The sequence below is a fragment of the Lasiosphaeria miniovina genome (genome assembly GCF_030549165.1).
Source record: "Lasiosphaeria miniovina strain SMH2392-1A chromosome Unknown B0T26scaffold_4, whole genome shotgun sequence".
NCBI lineage: Eukaryota > Fungi > Ascomycota > Sordariomycetes > Sordariales > Lasiosphaeriaceae > Lasiosphaeria > Lasiosphaeria miniovina.
In genome coordinates this window covers 6,212,156-6,231,620 of record NW_026848223.1, presented here as the reverse complement: position 1 = coordinate 6,231,620, position 19,465 = coordinate 6,212,156, and the positions used below count along the sequence as shown (strand labels likewise).

General features: G+C 56.5%; 4 protein-coding genes across 4 annotated transcripts; all 4 read left to right on the top strand.

Moving 5' to 3' along the window:
- Positions 1 to 1,263: 1,263 nt before the first annotated feature.
- B0T26DRAFT_626372 (uncharacterized protein) lies at positions 1,264 to 3,081 on the top strand (the record flags this gene model as incomplete). The annotated part of the gene is made up of 2 exons (XM_060436185.1): positions 1,264 to 1,700; positions 2,040 to 3,081. Coding segments are annotated over 2 exons (1,479 nt in total), but the record flags the coding sequence as incomplete, so codon positions are not given.
- A 2,499-nt stretch (positions 3,082 to 5,580) lies between these two features.
- On the top strand, positions 5,581 to 6,629 carry B0T26DRAFT_676776 (phosphatidylethanolamine-binding protein; the record flags this gene model as incomplete). The annotated part of the gene is made up of 4 exons (XM_060440015.1): positions 5,581 to 5,821; positions 5,916 to 6,001; positions 6,075 to 6,362; positions 6,438 to 6,629. 4 exons carry the CDS (start codon positions 5,581 to 5,583, stop codon positions 6,627 to 6,629), a joined length of 807 nt encoding a protein of 268 aa, XP_060297434.1.
- Positions 6,630 to 7,705: 1,076 nt separating this feature from the next.
- On the top strand, positions 7,706 to 9,763 carry B0T26DRAFT_647545 (uracil phosphoribosyltransferase-domain-containing protein; the record flags this gene model as incomplete). Its single annotated transcript, XM_060437905.1, has 1 exon — positions 7,706 to 9,763. One exon carries the CDS (start codon positions 7,706 to 7,708, stop codon positions 9,761 to 9,763), a length of 2,058 nt encoding a protein of 685 aa, XP_060297433.1.
- An 8,136-nt stretch (positions 9,764 to 17,899) lies between these two features.
- On the top strand, positions 17,900 to 19,096 carry B0T26DRAFT_713798 (uncharacterized protein; the record flags this gene model as incomplete). The annotated part of the gene is made up of 2 exons (XM_060442142.1): positions 17,900 to 18,013; positions 18,511 to 19,096. Coding segments are annotated over exons 1-2 (188 nt in total), but the record flags the coding sequence as incomplete, so codon positions are not given.
- Between the last annotated feature and the right edge of the window lie 369 nt (positions 19,097 to 19,465).

The window sequence follows — 19,465 nt, the reverse complement described above, 5'->3', positions numbered from 1 at the left end:
AACCCAACCTGATTACGCTGCAACCCTTCCTTTCAACTATCACCTTCCTTTTCCACTACAACCTTCTTTTTCAACCAAACTGCCACTAAAATCATCGCCGGGCCGCCCGCGCCGCCACCATCGCCACTTTCCAATCCGCCCGCTGACCATAGGCTTTTCACCTTCAAATACGACACCCTCGACCATCTAATTGTTGATTTGGACGAATGGGCTGCTTCTGCACGGTTTGTTATGCAAGCTGCGAGGCGCCAACTATGCCAAAGACTTCAGCGCAACAAGGGTGGATTTTGGCTCTTACCGAGGGAAAATCGTAAAGTCCAAGGCAACGGAGAACATCACCACCACCGATCACAAGGACTACCCCTGGCAGGACGTAGCTAAAGTGCGGTAATTTTGGGTGTAAAATTTGGTGATTTCCTGGGCGGTGAGCCAAATCGTCCCCGCATACTGTAGGTATATGAGCACCTATAGTATGCGGGGACGATTTGACGGCAGTAGGAGACGCACTCTTTTTTATTGCAATTTTGGCCCGTTATGTAAGCAAATTCAGCCAAGTCAGCTTCGCTTGTTATTGCAGATTTGGACGATTTGAGCGAATCTACGGTCGGGAGGTTCAATTACCGTATTGGAAGCATGTTGACGTTGGGGACGGCGGCGAGGTGCAATGGCGGTACAAATGCGATGCCAGCGCTTAGGGCGGGCAGCCAGCGAATGTGGTAATTTTGGCTGTAAAATGTGGTATTTTCCTGGGCGGTGAGTTGTAATACTTAGGGGCCTGTATACCTACAGTGGATGGGGACGATTTCATAGTAGCCGGAGACGCCCCCCTAGCTAGAGACGCCCCCATTCTAATTCATAAACTCTTGTTAAGTATATAAAGTACATGAGGCCTGAGGGAAACGGAGACGATAAGCTGTCTAGGGCTTGGGCCTTATTACCTGTTGTGCCCCCAAGGCAGAACCAGTCCCGGCAGAACCAGTCCCGGCAGAACCAGTCCCGGCTTCGCCCCCGATCCTCCATACGCTGTCTCGCTACCCCGCTTTTCTGCAGGTCAACCACCAGGCTCCGACCTGCCTGCCTCGTGTACGGTCCGTGGATGCACATGTTCGGGCGGCTCTCTCGGGTGCCGAGCTGCCCACGTCCACGGCTGCCACGTCCACGGCTGCCACGGCTGCTACGTCCACGGCTGCCACGTCCACGGCTGCCACGTCCACGGCTGCCTCGGGCAGAAGCACCCCTAATCAACACCAGCAAACTCAGGCCATGGATCCGCTGTCGGCCGTCGGCCTAGCATCGGCCATTCTCAACTTTCTTGACTTCTCGTGGAGCCTGGTGACCAGCGCCAAAGAGCTGCACAGGTCGGGACGCGGGACTACTAGGGAGAACGCCCGCATCGGCTCCATCGTCGGCGATCTGCAAGACTACTCTCTCGAGCTCTCCGTGACGGGCGAGAGCCAAACCAGGAACCGCCTCCCGTCGAAGCACGAGAAAGCCCTGCGCGATCTGGCACAGAGCTGTGCCGCACTGTCGGCCGAGCTGGAGGACATCCTGGGCCGGCTCCGGGGGGTCAAGAACTCGAAATGGCAGTCGCTCAGGACCACGTGGGCCAGCATGCGCAAGAAGAGCGAAATCGCGTCCATAGAGGCCCGCCTCGGCCAGTACCGTGCCCAGATGAACACTAGATTGTTGGCTATGCTCAGGTTCGTGACCCCTCGGAGCACATAGTCTCGAATGCCCCTCGGAGCACATAGCCTCGAATGCTATAGCTGGCTTGCTGATGATGGGATCAGCGAAAAGAACTCATCTATCAAAGGCTAGCTGGACGATATCCAGGGCGACGTGGCCAAGGTTTCTACCGTGTCGGCCAACGGCTTAAAGCTTGTCCGCGAAGACTTGGTCAAGCACCTGACCAAGCTGAAGCTCGACGACGACGACGACGACGACGACGACGACGACGCAGACAATGCATCGTCTGATTCTTCAGACGGGCAAGACCAGAGCACTCTGCACGACGACCCAGATAGTTTAAATGACAAGAGAGGGAGGCAGTCTGCGCTCTTCGAGGCGCTGGACGACATCAAGCAGCGGCTAGAATCCCTTGGCCAAGTCGTCTGCTCTACGCAGCGCCAAGCTAGGATTCTGCAACACGTGTACTTCGACGACATGTTCGCCCGCGAGGATGCCATCGAGGACGCGGCTGGGGGAACCTTTGGCTGGATGCTGGAGGGCGATAGAGGAGTAGAGGGCGAAGGGCTTTGGGAAGACAACACCTCACCCGCTCGGGCACGGCCGCCAGACTTCATGTCAGACGCAATGGACGCCTCTCGGCGGCTTCTGCAGACCTGGCTACGGGAGGGACACGGCGTCTTCCACATCAGCGGCAAAGCAGGATCGGGAAAGTCGACGCTGATGAAACTCGTCTCCAACGACCAACGCACAGCCAACATGTTGCAACAGTGGAGCGGCGGCAGAGCGTTGGTCACGGCATCCTTCTACTTCTGGAACTCTGGCAGCGAGTTACAGACGTCCCTGCGCGGCCTCTACCGCGCCATCCTCTTCCTTGTCCTCCGCCAGTGCCCCGACCTGATACCCCAAGTCTTCCACGACCAGTGGGAGAACCTGTCGGAACCGTCGGCCACGTCGCAGAGCCAGAGCCTCGAAGCCGTCCTGTTCCGGCCCCAGCACGTCAAAGCGGCGTTCGACGTGCTCATGGAGCTGCCCGTCCAGTCGGGCTCGCCGGCCTTTTGCTTCTTCATCGACGGGCTCGACGAGTACGAAGCACACGCCTTCGACCACAAGCGACTCGCGGTCCAGCTGCGCAACTGGGCCAAGGCCAGCTACATCAAGCTCTGCGTCAGCTCGCGCCCGCACGCCGAGTTCACCGACACCTTTCCGCCCGCCCAGCGCATCAGACTGCACGAGCTAACGGCCTACGACATGCACCGCTTCAGCTGTGACCTGTTCGAGAGCGACGACAGCTTCCCACGCGTGCGGGATCTGTACCTGGAGCTGGTCCGGGACATGGTCGAGATGGCCGAGGGCGTGTTCTTATGGGCGCGCATCGTGTGCAAGTCGGTCGTGGCGGAGCTGGCGTTTGCGTCCCCTGAGCGGCTGGGCCGGATCATCCACGACACACCGCGAGAGATGGACGCCGTCTACGACAAGATGCTGGGCGCCCTCGGCCGCGCCGACCGCGCTCGCGCCGACATGCTCCTCCTCCTGGCGCTGACGAACCCGTTCCCGGATCCGCTCAACGCCCTGTGCTACCACTGGATCGACGACGTCGACAGCCCGGGCTTCCCGGCCGCGCGGCACTTCGGCCACATCCGTGACGAGGCCGACGTGCTCCGGTGCCTGAAGGGCGCGAAACGAGAGATCGAAGCTGTGACCAAGGGCCTGCTGACCGTGGCCACGGCGGAGGCGCTCGAACCAGGCCAGCCCGGCTTGTATTTTGCCGGCCGCATCCAGTTCATGCACCAGACGGCACGCGACTACCTGACCACCCCGGCGCGCCGGAGGCAGTTCGGCGAGCAGTTCCCCGACTTTGACGCTGGCCGCGCGCACGGGTCGCTGCGCATGGCCGAGGTGGCGCTCGCGTGCCAGCGGCCGTCGCTGTCGCTTGCCGACCTGGCGCGCTGGGAGTACGGGCTCGACTTCTTGGCCATGGCCGCGCCGGCGCCGGTGCGCATGATCGACCGTGGCGGATCCAGCGTCCCTCGGCATAATCAACAGCACCCACACGGGCTCATGGTGCGGTATTGGGAGCTCTGTGCGCGGCATTTCCGGTCGCAGTCCGCGCTGTGGCCGAGCGCTGCGCAGCGCAAAATGTCCAGTCTTGAGACGCCCGCCTCCTTCCTGCACCTCGCCGCCGCACACGGCCAGGTAGAGTACCTCGCCCAGGAGCTGCGAGCGGGCGGTCCCGAGTGGCGGAGATGCCGGGCGGCCGAGGCGATGAGGAGCCCGCGGGGCGGGGAACGTGAGGACATGGGAGGCGGGGAACACGAGGACATGGGAGGCCGGCCAGTCGAGACAGGCCATGGAGATCGGGATGGCGGGCCAGAGCAGGAGACCAGCCTGCTGCTGTCTGCATGCTGCATCGCGCTGGACCCCGCCGTGATCTCGCTGCTCCTGTCGCACGGACTGTCAACGCGGCTTCGTCTGAAGACCATAGCCGGTCCGGGAGGATTATCATACAAGGACATTTACGATGCCGAGCCAGAGCCTGCGATGCCGTTTTGGCCGCTGCTGGTCGGTGTATTGATGTGGCGGATTGTGTATGGCGCGGGCAGCGACGCGGCTAGGACCATCGACAGCGCCTTCGAGATACTTGCCCAGGTCCTGGCCGTGGAGCCACAGGACGACATCTTCATTGTGGTCACGCCGGGACACGCGGCCCTGAGACAGATGACTCCCATGAACTCGGCCGAGTTTTGGCCGGTCCCGTATTATTACGCCATGACGCTGCAAGACTGCGTGCGCGAGCTGGTCCCTTCCAATGCCGGGAAGCTGATCGGAATTCTTGACACGTCCATCAGGCCCTGGGACTGGCAGAACAGCTACAACTGGAACCCGTGGGAGACTCGGGCGGCTCTGCCAGTGAAGCCAGGCCGGTTTCCGAGCTGCGTACGTAACGGCACTTGGACAATCGACAGGATCGTCACTAATGGGTGGCTGAGACCCTGGGGGGAGTCGCAATTATATTTCAAGGTCTGGTGAGAACGCTGATATTAAGATGCGAGAACTGGAACAAGGGACCGGCTCTCTGTCGAGCTGGCTTAGTTCTAGATATGTTGGTACCTAGAACTAGACGTCAAAATTACCCTACCTACCTAGTATTATAAGGAGACCCTAGCATTATAAGGAGACGCGTAGTATTATAAGGAGACGGTGACAATCTAACAACAAAGATGCCAAATAGCACATGACAAACCCTTGACTGGGCACTAAAGGCGAGAATGTTTTCACAGAAATCTCCGAAACACAGACCCGCTGCTTGGCTTGGCACGGGATGAATGTTTAATGGCAACGAAACACGGCAGCGGCGGATTGGGCGCAGCGGCCTGAAACGGGACGAGAGCCGCCAAGCGCCCCCGGGTCTGATGCCCTGCTTGGCAGCCGGCACTCCTCTGCTCCTGGCGCCGCCATTGGCCTGAAACGGGCGCCGAGCAGCTTTGCCCTGCCCCTGCCGTCCCGTTCTGGCTGCTGCCAATGTCTGCCAATGCTGCCGGGGTGGTTCTGCCCGCAAAAACGACGTGCTCGGCGTCGTCGCCGGGGTCCTGATTCCCGTGTTGGCGTTTTAGCAACGGCTCCTGGCCTGCGCGCGTCGCCTTGGCTGCCCCGGCCAAGACTGCGGCGATCATAACGCAGACTTGGGATGCTGGGACATGTAACCACGCTGTGCCGGGACATATAACCACGCTGTGCCTGTGGTGGTGCGGGACGTTCCTTTCTTCCATTTTTCTTCCCCAACGCCGGTCTCGTCTCTTTGTCCGTTCTTCCGAACCATTTCCCCTCTTAACAGTGCTGGACACTTCTGCTTCTCACCAATAATAATTACACAGTCAGACAGACAGTATAGCCATGTTTTCCTGCTCCACAGCAAGCCTGCTAGCCTTGATACTGGCGGCAGCGGCGCCTAGCCTCGCCGACGACAACGCGCGCAGCGTCAGCACGCTAGAGTTCAAGAACAAGTTCCGCGAGTCGGGCATCGTGCCCGAGGTGATTGCCGCCCTGGACCCGGCCGTGTCGTTCTACGTCACGTACAAGGCCGCCGACGGCCACAGCGAGCTGCTGGTGCCGGGGTCGAGCCTGACCGTGGGAGGTGTGTGACCGGAGCAAGCGGCAGCAAGACGTTGGCCGCGACTAACGATGCCGCCACTAACGATGCCACGACTAACGATGCCACGTACGCATAGAAACCGCGCAGCCCCTCGAATTCTCCGTCGAGAACCTGCAGAACGCAACCAACATCACGGCGCAGACACGGTATCTCATCTACCTAGTACGCACCCCATCTGATCGTCAACCGGAGTTTGACACCAGGCAATCTGACACCAGGCTAACGAGCCGCACAGCTCGACGCGGACGCGCCGGCGCGCAGCAACCCGACGGCGCGCAACCTGCGCTACTTCCTGGCAGGCAACTACAGCGCGGCGACCGCCAACTCGACAGTGCTCAGCACGGCGCAGCGGCTGGTGATCCCGGCCGGGCAGGCGCGGCCGTTCACGTCCTTCATCCAGCCGACGCCGACGGCCAACTCGGGCGTGCACCGCTTCATCTACGCCCTGTACACGCAGCCGGTGCGGTTCAGCAGCGCCGGCTTCGAGTCGGTCGGCATGGAAGAGGCCATCGAGAACTGGAATGTGAGTGCTTACCCTAACACGGTGCATATGGACGGGTGCATATGGACGGACGGTGCTGACTCTTGTCGCTGTTAGTTGTCCAGGTGGCGCACGCAGCTCGGCCTCGGCCCTGCCATTGGCGCCACCTTCTTCACTGTCGACACGGGCGCCAACAACGGCCAGGGCACGAGCAACGTGCCGGCGGCCGGCAGCTCGGCCGCGGGTATGGGCATCCCGCTGGCCATGGCTGGCGTGGCGGCTCTGTTGGGTTTCATGGCTCTTGCGTAGGACGTGATCCGGTTATCTGCTCCTACTCGCACGCACATCTATCTGGCAACAGCATTCTGGGCGGCTGGTATGGGTGTCGGCTGGTATGGGTGTCGGCTGGTATGGGTGTCGACTGGTATGGGTGTCGGCTGGTATGGGTGTCGGCTGGTATGGGTGTCGACTGGTATGGGTGTCGGCTGGTATGGGTGTCGGCTGGCGGCCGGTCGGTGACTGGTTGCGGTATGCTTGGGCCTGTCTCTACCTATGTACAAGGCCATTGGCCAGGACCCGGTTATCTTTGTACATGTACTTTGTTCTCTCTCATATGGTTCGGCGGTGAACAAGTAGACTTTCGCGTTGTATAATCTCCGTTCCAACATCTGATACCCCTTCCAAAGCAGCGGTCAAGCGATGACGATGTCGCAATAGAGAAAGAAATACTGTTTGCTTTCGGCGCTTTTCAGCTAAACGAGAATCACTTGTTTGCTGCCTACCGACACGATGAACAAGATATTACGCTCCTGGAAGCTGCTGTCACTCATCTCTGCCAGTGGAACGGCTGCCGGTCGATCCGGTGAGGCCGGTGGCTGGCGCACTTCCGTGCTCGTCAAATCATGTCAGAGAGAAGCTAGCTTTGTCGCATGGGGCGCGTTGCACAAGGCGATGAGGCCGCCGTCGCTGCTCATTTCCGAACAAAGACGCGGACGCAGTGAGGCCTTCTCAATCTAATCGCACCTGCGGGGGGCCGCGAGGGACAGCAGCGGAAATGAAATAATGTCGGTATTTTCTGTTTGTCATGTGCCGACTCTGTCTTCGACATGTCGATCCCTCGTCAGCTTGTCTTGTCCTCCACATGTTGATCCTTCGTCAGCTTATATGAGTTGTTCCTCTCGGCCCTCATTTCTCAGACTGGGCATCTGCTGCGTTTTCTTCCCAGTCACATTCAAGCAGTCGCCCCTTAACTCTATTCTTGAACTGGTTCGCCGTCACCAGCCTGCTGCCAACAGCCCCTTCTTGGACTTCATTGCTAACCACCGTCCAAACACCTCATCCCTTGTCCATTCCCACCACCACGGGGAACAAGACAGACACCCGCCATGGCTGCCGCACCCAAGCCCACCGTCGTCGGTATCTACGGCATCCCCGGCTGCGGCAAAACGCACCTGATGACCCAGCTCGAGCCACGCCTCGGCGAGACACGCTTCGCCTTCTTCGAGGGCTCGAGCGTGATTGGCAACCTGGCCCCAGGCGGCCTCGAGGTCTTCCAAGAGTGCGGGCCCGACGAACAGCAGCGCTGGCGCGCCCTTGCCGTCTACGCCATTGCCAAGGAGTGCGCCACCACGCAGCGCGCCGGCGTCGTCGCAGGCCATTTTAGCTTCTGGCCTGAAGATGCCGCCGAGCCGAACGTCGTGTGTACGTGCGCTGACCTCGCCACCTTCACGCATCTCGTGTACCTAGACGTCGATGCCGACGCCGTCGCACGCCGCCGCCATGGCGATACGCAGCGCACCCGGCCCGCCATGTCTGTTAGCCACCTACAGAAGTGGCAGAGGGCAGAGATACGCGCGCTCCGGGCCTTGTGCCGCAGCCACGGCATCTTGTTCGTGACACTGTCGGTAACCGACGAGTTGACGCCGCTGCTGCTCGACAGGGCGTGTGCGCTGCTGGCCGACTTCCAGCTGCACACCAGCCAGGCGAACCTGGCGCTTGCCGAGAAGAGGGTGGATGAGATTGTCGCTGCGTCGTCGATCGCTTGCAACCCTGCGACGGCCGTTGTTCTGGATGCAGACAAGACGCTGGCGGCCGAGGACGCGGGCGAGGTGTTTTGGGACGTGATGGCGACGAGGCGCTCCTTGCAGCTGACAGAGGACAAGTCGCCCTTGAAGACGCTGTTCAGCGGCCCGCAGGGATACTCCTACGTGGCCTTCCGGCAGGCGATGCTGCTGAACGAGGAGGCGGCCGACGACGGCGAGTTCGATGCCGTCTGCCGCGCCGTGGCAGCACGGGTGACGGTGCATCCCGAGATGGCAGCGTTGGTGCGGCGTGCGGCAGGCCAGGATCACGTTGTGACGCTGGTTGTGACGTGTGGGCTGCGCCGGGTCTGGGACATGGTGCTGGCGCGCGAGGGGCTGTTGGAGCGAGTGCAGGTCGTCGGCGGGGGCCGGGTATCCGACGGCTTCGTCGTCACGCCCGAAGTCAAGGCTGCCGTAGTGACACGCTTGCGCAACTACCACCACACGTACGTGTGGACGTTTGGCGATAGCGTACTGGACCTGCCCATGTTGAATGCCGCGCACCAGGCCGTCGTTGTGGTGGGCCAAGAGCACACCAGGAGCAAGAGCATGGACGCCGCTCTGTCGAGTGCCATCGACTCTGGCGGCCTTCGCGCCCGTCAAGCACTGCTGCCCGCTGCTGCATCACCGCGGCTGGACACGGACAGGCTGCCGGTGGTCGACATTACGAGCGAGCAGTTCATCGGCCATGTCTTGGATCGCGGTCCGGACCGGCGCGCTGCCGTCATTCGGTCCAGACTTGTGCACGCAACAGAGAGAAGTTCCGCTCGGCTGCTCATGTCGCCGACGCGCGACGCCAGGGTTGCCGGCCCGGCACTGCGAGACGCCCACCGGCGCGCTGGGTGCTATCTCGCGACGGAATTCGTCAGCGACGTGGTCGGGCTGGAAGAGCACTCGATCCCGCACGTGCAGGGCCACCAGACCCAAGGCCACCGGCTGCGTGGCGAGAGCGCGACGTCCATCGTGGCGCTAATGCGCGGCGGCGAGCCCATGGCCTTGGGAGTCAACGATGCGTTTCCCACGGCCATGTTCATCCACGCTACCAACCCCGCAGACGTCAAACGCCATCACGTCCTAGAAGGCGGAACCGTCGTGCTGGTAGATTCGGTGGTGAACACGGGAAAGTCGGTGCTCGAGTTTGTGAGGCACATCCGTATTACCCTCCGCACAAACGTTCCCATCGTCGTGGTCGCCGGCGTCGTCCAGTCACAGTCGGTTGGCCAAGAGGGCACCCTCGGCCGGGCTCTTGAAAGCGATACGGGCCTCACGGTCGTGGCGTTGCGTCTGTCAGAGAACAAATTCAGTGGTGTGGGCGGCACCGATACTGGAAACCGCCTGTTCAACACGACACACGTGAACTAACCCGGGCCGGGATCGTGCCGGTATTGGGTCTTGGACATGCCAACCTCGTGGCCTGTGTCCTGGGTCCTGGGGCGTCTGGTAGTCTCGAGCCTTCCCGGGTGGGATGTTGATAAGTTGCCAAATCAGGCCGCGCGCATTTCGTGGAGTGCGCCGAAAATGCCGACGAACCGGCGAGACACCCACTGTAGTGCCTCGGGGCCCCCATAACCTGAGCTATGCTTCTGCTGCCAGAATTCCAAGATATTGCCGTCAGCCTTCGGACACAATGTGTAAATATCTCGCTGATAATGAAACACTGCGAGCATAGGAGGATATGATCGTGAACAAAGCTGATGCTCGACCCGAGTCCCTCTACGTGCTCCCAATCGCGCGCAATCTTCATTGCCAAGAAATTTTCACTAATTCCCATTTGCATTTAGTCAGCTTCCTGAATTGATCACATTGCATGTAGTTTACTAGCCTTGGTGAGAAGATCATGGAACCCATGACTGGATGGATCAATCTCAATCTTCATAAGGCGCCGCCAGGTTAAGGCGCCACCAGCTGCCGCTAATGACTCTGCGCAACACAAAGGGCAGAATTGTGCGATCATGGAAATGATATTCGTGCAAACCGTGACCTTTTAGTTCGAAGAAAGCGGGACAGAATCACCATTTGAGGTCGTCATACTGAGATTTTTCTTGGGCTCCCCAAACCATCGGAAGAGCAGAACCATGCCATTGAGGTTTGCCGTTCCTCGTCGGAGACTGTTGGATTCACCAGGGTACCGGTACTGGAATCAACAGGGCGTAACTGTACGCCGAAAGCTGGTGGTTCAAGTGATGGATTGTAGATATGTGTTCTTCTCTCTAGCTTTCTGGCAGTGCCAGAAAGCCCCTTCTTATACTACTATTGTGGTGGCGAAGTGGGTGGCGAAGTCTCTATCTAGAACCTTCGAGGCCCTTCTACTTGACACATTCTAACACTAGCAGTTTTCTCTTTTGAGGCTAGAAAGCTGCCCTTATATAACTGCCACTATCTACACCTCCGGGATCACTGCTTCCACCCGGGTCTTCCTTACCGGGAGACACACCCTTTTATACGGACCGTAAGGCTATTACCGTCGATGAACCGTTCCAGGGCCCGGTTCGGTACGGCCTTCGTCAGGGCGTCGGCGGGGTTATCGTCGCCGTGGATCCACCTGACCTCGTGTAGTTCACGGCGCTCGTACGACTGCCGTAGGGCCATAATATCGATTATTAGCCTCTTCTCTTTCGTTGTCCCTAGCTTGACAAGGCATTCGTATAGCGAGTATGAGTCTGTACAGACGACCGTAGGGACGGTTGGTAGATTGAGGTGCGTAGTGACGACTTGAATCCAGCGCTGGCACCAATCCAAATATATTCAATTCAATTAAATAAGGAAATCCGTATTTGCAAATAAATAAGCCATTTTTGAGGTCAAATACAGGCCAAATTGAGGGCCCGGTTATTTGGCGTATTTGCAAATATTTCCATTGGTTAGGCCATTTTTAGGCCCAATTTTCCGGGTTTTCCTGGCGCCAGGGCAGTCCCTGACCAAGGCCAACCCTGCATTTTCTGGCCCCGGGAAAATCCTCGAATGCCCTGAATTCGAGTGCCGCCGTGCCGCTACAATGCAACTATCGCCAACCGTTGTAAACAAACTGCCGAATCCTACCGAATCCTACCTTCTTGCAGCGATTTCCCTACTTCCTTGGCTCCCGAGTCCTCGACAAAATGCCTGCCTCCACCGTTGATGTCGCGACCCTCTCGACAAGCCTCCCTACCGCCGGAAATCTTCCTCCCTCCCTTCCTCCGAAGCTATCACGACTATCGAGACAGCACGATGCGCTCCATGAAGAAGGAGTAGATGTCAAAGATCTTTCCGGGGTTCCAGTCAAGGATTGGCCGAAGATAAAAATACCAAGAGGGTCCTTTATACCGGAAAAGTGGGCGGGAAAAACACCAAAAAGGACATCGTGGATTCGTGATCACGGCTACTGGGTCGCCCAGATCATCAACAACGCTATCATCGAGGGAGAATATTTCTGGGCATGCCACTATTGCGAGAGCCTGTTCAAGGCGGATTCAACAAGCTCGGCGATTATACATCTGGAAAAAGAGCACGCAACATTCGCACCCAAGTCATCGTCTACTGGTATGAATAGGCCCGGAAAAAGGCAAGGCACGCTTCAAGTTGTCAATACAAAGCGCGCGAGGGTTGTTTTACTGCCTCACAAGCTCTCTTTGGAAGAAAAGCTCGTCGATCTAGTCGTCGGCTCGAACCTGCCTTTCAGCATCGTTGAGCATAAGGGATTTCGGGATTTTTGTATGGACCTGAATGCCGAGAAGACAGCTACCCTGATTCCTTCCTCGCACAATACCATTCGAGAGCATATTCGAAAGAGGTTTGAGGCTGAACAACAGGCCCTACGTGAGAGGTTAGCCGCATCGCCATACAAGAAGCATCTCTCGTTCGATATTTGGACTTCCAACGCGACAGTTTCCTACCTAGCGGTCTTCGTACATTACACTGATGTTGACGGCGCCATACAACAAGACCTGCTTGGAATGCCCCACCTTCGAGGCTCTCACAGCGGCGAGAACCAGGCTCTCTACATCTCTCGGCTAGTTAACGACTACGGCTTCGCTAAGAGCGTCGGTTATTTTCAGTGTGACAACGTGGATTCGAACAACTGGGCAGTAAAATTTACCTTGGAGTCGCTAATTCCTGGCCTTGACCGGTTTTCCCGGGATTCCTTAGGCACAAAGCGTCGTGTGCGCTGCTTCGGCCACTGTTGGATTCACCAGGGTACCGGTACTGGACTCAACAGGGCGTGGCTGCACGCCGAAAACTGGTGGTTCAAGTGATGGATTGTAGATGTCTGTTCTTCTCTCTCTAGCTTTCTGGCAATGCCAGAAAGCCCGTTCTTATACTACTATTGTGGTGGCGAAGTGGGTGGCGAAGTCTCTATCTAGAACCTTCGAGGCCCTTCTGCTTGACAAATTCCAACACTGGCAGTTTTCTCTTTTGAGGCTGGAAAGCCGCCCTTATATAACTGCCACTATCTACACCCCCGGGATCACTGCTTCCACCCGGGTCTTCCTTACCGGGAGACCCACCCTTCCATACGGACCGTAAGGCTATTACCGTCGATGAACCGTTCTAGGGCCCGGTTCGGTACGGCCTTGGTCAGGGCGTCGGCGGGGTTATCGTCGCCGTGGATCCACCTGACCTCGTGTAGCTCACGGCGCTCGTACGACTGCCGTAGGGCCATAATGTCGATCATTAGCCTCTTCTCTTTCGTTGTCCCTAGCTTGACAAGGCATTCGTATAGCGAGTATGAGTCTGTACAGACGACCGTAGGGACTGTTGGTAGATTGAGGTGCGTAGTGACGACTTGAATCGTAGAAGCTAGTGCGTAGGCCATATCCACGCCTGCCACCATGCCGTAGACTTCGGAAGCGAGTATACTACGTGTGACTCGCTTGCTCTTAGTACTGGAGAAGTGGATGATATTACCACGAATGGTGAATTGAGTATCGATTGTGGTCTCGTTTGCTAGAATGATTACGAAGCCGAGTTGTGATGTGAGGTCACGGTTATTAGCGAAGGATCCGTCGACGAAGACGAAGAGCTTTGCGTTAGGTAGGTCTAGGGGGATAAATGCTAGACCTCGGTCCTGGTTATCAACCTGCCACTTAATACGTTGGTTGAGGGCTTTCAAGTCATCTAGCGTAGGCTCTTGGTGTTGCGCTGCGGTTGATAGGTCGAAGCAGGCTTCAGGTTGACAGATGGAAGCAATATACGCGCCGCGGGCTCGCTGCTCGACGTATTGTTGCTTGGCGTCAACTGCATTGTAGTTAATAGGTCGTAGCCTACCGGCCTGGCCTTTCTGCCGTAGGGTGATCGTATCGTTGGTAAGCGTAGCGATCCCTCCGTTGAATGCGTCGTCTGCGTAGCCTTGGATAACGAGGCGGGATTTTTCGTAGGGCGTTGTGGTATTCTTGCCCTTGACTTCGTTAAAGATGCGGGACTTGAAGATGCGTAGGCCTTGGTTGTGGCCTTGCTTGACGAATTCGAATACTCCCTGAGCGATTAGACTGTCGATCTCGTATTGGGTAGACTCTTCGAATGGTGCGCCTGGCGTGGTGATCTTGCCCTCGGTACGTAGTCGTACCGCTAGTACGGCGTCGGCCTGTTCCTTGTTTGTTATAAAGCTCCAGACGTTCCGGTTTCCTGAAGGAAGGTGCCTTGCGGCAAGGCTTTACGGGGTCGACCGCGGCGTCGTGGTCTGACGATGATCACGTCCTCTGCTTCGCTTTCCGGGGCTAAGTCAGCTTCCGATGCCGTTGTGGTTGGTATAGCCGGTATAGCCTGCGAAGCTGGTGCGGTCGGTGTAGCTGGTGAAGTTGGTACGGCCGCCGGGTCTTCGTAGTAGGGCTTAACTACGGTTGATCGGAAGATGCGCGGGCCGTTATTCATTTCCAGGGTACATGTTTCTCCGTCAACTGCAATCAGTTTGAAGGGTCCTTGCCAATCGGCTTTTTCGTGCCATACACGGACTAGGGAGTTAACCGGTAGTTGAGTGGTTTGTGCGGTGTTTGGGCCGTTGCGCGTTGCGAGTGCGCCGTTGACTTGTCGTACGGCCTGTAGCCGTTTGACTGCGTCGGTGGCTTTCTTGATTGCTAAGGCACGTTGTTTTATCGTAGGCGAGGGTGCCGAATCTTCGGTCAGCCGGGGGTAGGCGCCGAAGACTAGGAGCGTGGGTATAAGGCCGTCCGGGCCGGCCGTATCGTTGACTGCTTTGACGGCCATTTGTAACGAAGCTTCCGGGCTTGCTTCGGGGTCCTCGGTCCTGAAGATGGTATATGCCCGGCGTAGTGGTGTGTGGTATCGTTCAATCTTGCCAATACTGTTGTGGGCTTCAACGGGTATTTCTTTGATTGAGATCCCCATCTCCTTAGCCGACTGCCGGAACTCGGTAGATCGGAACGAAGTGCCGGCATCGGTAACTAGCCAGTCGAGAGGTCCAAGCGATCCATATCCTGAAGGTATAGCAGGAGCGGTGTGTTTGCGGGGACTACGTGGAAGTCAACCGAGCCGAAGGGGGTAGGTACGGTGGTAGTGCCCAAGGGGGTGAGGGTGCTGCCCTGGCCGAATTTGATCGCGGCCTCCGTAGTTGGCGGTCCGAGCCGTAGTGACGGTAGCTCCCTTTATAGGGCACGGAACTGTGGGTGCCCGGCCGCTGAAAAACCGGACGCCTCTGTGTCGGGCATGATGCCGTGGAACTCCGTAGCTGAGTAACGGCCTTTGAGGGTGAAGATCGAAGCGGGTTGGTGGTCCTGATCCTCGGCCTGTAGGAATGGATCTTCTTTGGTTAGGCCGTGGCGGACTGACCTATCGGCAAGTAAGGTAACGATGGCGTTGCCGTCGGTTGGCATGGAATCGTTAAAGAAGGTACTTTGGAATCCCTCTTCCTCACTACCTTCGGACTGGTTGTCTTCGTGGGCCTGTAGGAGCTGCGAGATGTTGTCATCTTCGTTGTTATCGTCAAAGCTTTGGATTCCTTCGTACCAGGCTAGGAATTGGGCGTATGTAGCCGACGGTTGGCTACTCTGTATATGCTTGTTGTTCTTGAAGCGGTCGTAGGCCTGACGCCTTTCTTCCGTCGTGTGGGTTGTCGACCAGCAGCCGGGCTTGCCGCATACGTAGCACTTTTTACCGGGCGAGGGTCCTCGGGCCGGGAAGGTACGTCGTGGTTTCCCCTGGTCCTTACGCCCGAAGCGAGCCTCTCGGCCGTTGCCTTTGAATGTCCGGTCAGTCCAGTGCTGCCGGGCTTCCTCAGGGGCGTAGGTGTTGAACTGTTGGCTATGGGCTTCAGCTGCAATACTGACTGCTGACCGGAGCTGGCTGCGTACGCCTTCGTAGGTTGCAGCCGGGTTGTACAGATAGAGTGTACATTCAGGGATCCCACGGCAGGCGTTGAGGACTTGTATGCGGAGTAGTTCTTCCGACTGATTGATGGTTGGGAGGGTACGTTGAAGCTTGGTAAGCTTATTGAGTAAAATTTCGAGGCATTCGGTCCTTAGTTTCCCTGGGTTCTCGTCGATGACCTTACGTAGCGTTGTGTTGCCCCACTCTAGTTGGCGTAGCTGGTTGCTTTCTTCGCTTTCGAATTGAGCCTTAGTCTGGGCGATTAACGCAGCGAAGTCGTATTTACGCCCACAGAGCCGGTCGTAGTAGTAGGTCAGGGCGCGGCTCTTGAGCATAGCGGGGAAGGCTACGTCGTACTGACCCTGGGTAATACCTAGTCGTTGGCAGCAGTCCTGGAAGATTACTAGCTTAGAAGCGAATACATCGTATATATCGCCGCCGTATTTCATCTCCTCGTTGTAGAGCTTAGCCAGGCCTTTAAGCTGCTTCGCGTTCGGGGGCCCTTGTGGTACGGGTGGGTACTCGAACTGGGGTCTGGATCGAGGGTACTGGAGGTCCTGGTGAGGGCTATCTGTAGGACTGCGTTGGTGAGGGTGCTGGGGTCCTTGGTGAGGGCCGTTTGTATGACTGCGTTTCTGGGGGTACTGGGGTCCTTGAGGTGGTTCCTGAGGTGAAAATGCCGTAGGGGGTTTTTCGGGCTCCTCTATATCGTCGTCGGGCTCTTGGATCTCCCGGATGAAGTCAGGGTCTAGGGTATTTAGTTTGAAGGCCCTGTTCCGTCCTTTCTCGTACTTGACGTCCGCGTCAGACCATCTGTGGAACTCCTTCGCTGTTGCTGCTCGTTGGAGGTTATTGTGGATCCTGTCACCATCCATAGTAACGAAGACTCCGTTACCCCGGAGCCAGTTACGTAGGGTAGTCTGTGTTCGACCCGGGATCTTCGCCCAGGCGGCTTTATCCCAGTGCTCGAATTCCTCAGTAAACTGTACCCATGCGTATCTTCCTTTTAGGGGGCTTTCCTGCCAGGAGCGTAGCAGGAAGTGGATGTGCCCATTGATCTGCTCATTTGTTGGCGATGGGAGTCGATCGAACGCGCTTAGCCGGCCCCAGGTTAGAGGGTCTACCTCTCCTTGAAGGTCGGGAGGGACCGAGGGTCCGGGGGTAGGGCTGCTGAGGGGTTCTGAGCGCGCTGGTTGGCTAGGCGTAGGGGTCGGGGACGTAATAACGTCGCCTCCAGCTCCTGTGGCCATCTTAGGGGTAGGTAGGGGGTATTTGAAGGGGTTGTAGAAGGTTGGGGTGAGCCGTTGGTTGGCTCAGAATAAAGGTTAAAGGATTATGCGTGGTGGACGCTCTACGGCTAGGTGACGCCAGGGAGACGGTCACGGCCACTTCTTCCGTAGATTTGAAGGTCCTCAGGCTACGGTTGAGATTCGAGGCACGAATGCTCCGTTATACCGTCTCTTCCGTAGGCGGGGATACGTTCCTTAGCACAGGTTCGTAGAGAGGGCAGGTCTTCGGGTCGACCGTTCTCTACGGTGCTGTCTCTTCTGTTGCTCCTTGCTGATCTGTGGCGGAGGACTGTTGTCCCAACAGTGGTGAGTTAACCACTGATCAGTGTTGGGTTCACCAGGGTACCGGTTCTGGAATCAACAGGGCGTAACTGTACGCCGAAAGCTGGTGGTTCAAGTAATGGATTGTAGATGTGTGTTCTTCTCTCTAGCTTTCTGGCAGTGCCAGAAAGCCCCTTCTTATACTACTATTGTGGTGGCGAAGTGGGTGGCGAAGTCTCTATCTAGAACCTTCGAGGCCCTTCTGCTTGACACATTCCAACAGAGACATTAACATCGACGCGTCCGGTGTCTAGTAGTATTTTAACAATGTGCTCGTACCCCCGACCAGCCAATATCAGTGGTGTTTGGCGGAATCTGCTTTGCACATCCGGGCAGGGTGGGCGACGAATAACAATATTTGTGTATTTGTCAGCGGATGTATCCGTATTCGGAATATCGCAAATATTGACGATATTCGTTTCTTAGTCAGCTAGCTGGCAGTCAAGCTTACAGCTGTAGGGTCATAACTGGCCAGCTGTATACCCAAGTTTGCCAGCTGGCATTGCCAATTGGCACAACCGACGAATATTTCGATGCCCAACGCAACCTAACCACCAAAAATCTGCCAAATCCTTCTCATTCTCATTGTTTTCTCACCAAAGGAAGATGTCTTTCGTTTCTGAGGATTCTTCAACCTCCAGAGATACAGGCCGAGCTCCAAGCGTAGTTCTAGAACATACTCGAACGCCTCAAGATAGAGAGCCAGCTGTTACGATCCTGGTTCAAAGGTGCAGAGGGCGTTGCCCGCCCGCTGCGGATTGGCTGGAACGGCACTTAGGGTGGGACTCTCGCTAAGAGAAGGTGCATCCAATTAGGGAGTGCTCAGTGGGGCCATTGCCAAGGTGCACTGAGCATGGCTGAGCTCAGTAGGATCAGTGCCGAGACCCACTGAGCGCACTGAGCAGGGAGCTCAGTGGGGATCAGTGCGTCTAGGACTGAGCACGACTGAGCATGTAAGGCAGGAACTCTGATTGGTTGCTCATAGTTCTATATAGGAGCTGGCAGCACGCTCTCTCTGGAGAACGGTTCTGCAGCTATCAATGCATCTGGTTAAGCATACATTGGTTGTGTGTTGAAAGCCTGTCTTTCGCAATCTGTGCACGATACTCCTTGTCTCCTGTCATCTCCTACCTGCCGTCTAGACCCCCACAATCCTAGGCCGGGCCTAGCTCCGTGGACCTGTTGTCCAGATTGTAACACCAGCACGAAAGAGCAAAAGCCGTATATATTATTGCAAATATTGCTTAGCATGGAGTGCTCAAAACACAACGAACTTCCGACAACACCTTCAATCAAAGAACGGAATCATAGCTCCTAACCAACCGAGAAAGGTTGACGAGCTCAGCAACACTACATTGCAATCTCTATATGAGAAAGCAATGACGATCAACCAGACTTTGAACTTGATGCTCAAATCTTCAAACGAGCGCTAAATAAAGAAGTTATTACACAGGCGATTGTTTCGCTTATTGTGGTCGACAATCTTCCTTTCCGGATAGTCGAAAGCCCTCGATTCCATACGCTCTGCAAAGCTCTCAATCCATCAGTATCAAACGAAGTCGTTTCAGCACATTCCACAATCAAAGAACACATCAAAAAATCTTGGCTTTTTCACAAAGATATCGTTCGGAAAAAACTTCAATCATCTCGCTCAAAGATTCACCTTTCCATCGATGTCTGGACTTCTCCGGATCAGAAACTATTCCTAGCAGTTGCTGCTCATTTTGTGGATTTCGGATCGGAAACCCTCCAAAAGGCACTTATCGGACTTCCATCTATCACATCACATTATGCAGTAACTCAATACGAAGCGCTTTTATTCGTCCTTCAAGATTATATTCTATCGAATATTGGGACAATCATTAGCGACAATGCTTCAACAAACGGCAATCTTTGCAGGATCTTCGAAGCAGATCTCAGTGAGAAGGAAATTTCTTGGTCATCATCGGACAATCGAATATGATGTAATGGGCATATCACCAGTCTTGCTGTCCAGGCATTTCTATTCAAGAAGATGGATAATCAGGATGAAAATACCGAAGCAGGGGAGCTGAGATCTCTCTTGATCTTAGTCCTCTTATCAAACTCCACAACATCATCACCCATATCCGAGGATCCCCGACTCGAATAAATCAGTCATTCAACTTGCTGGCCG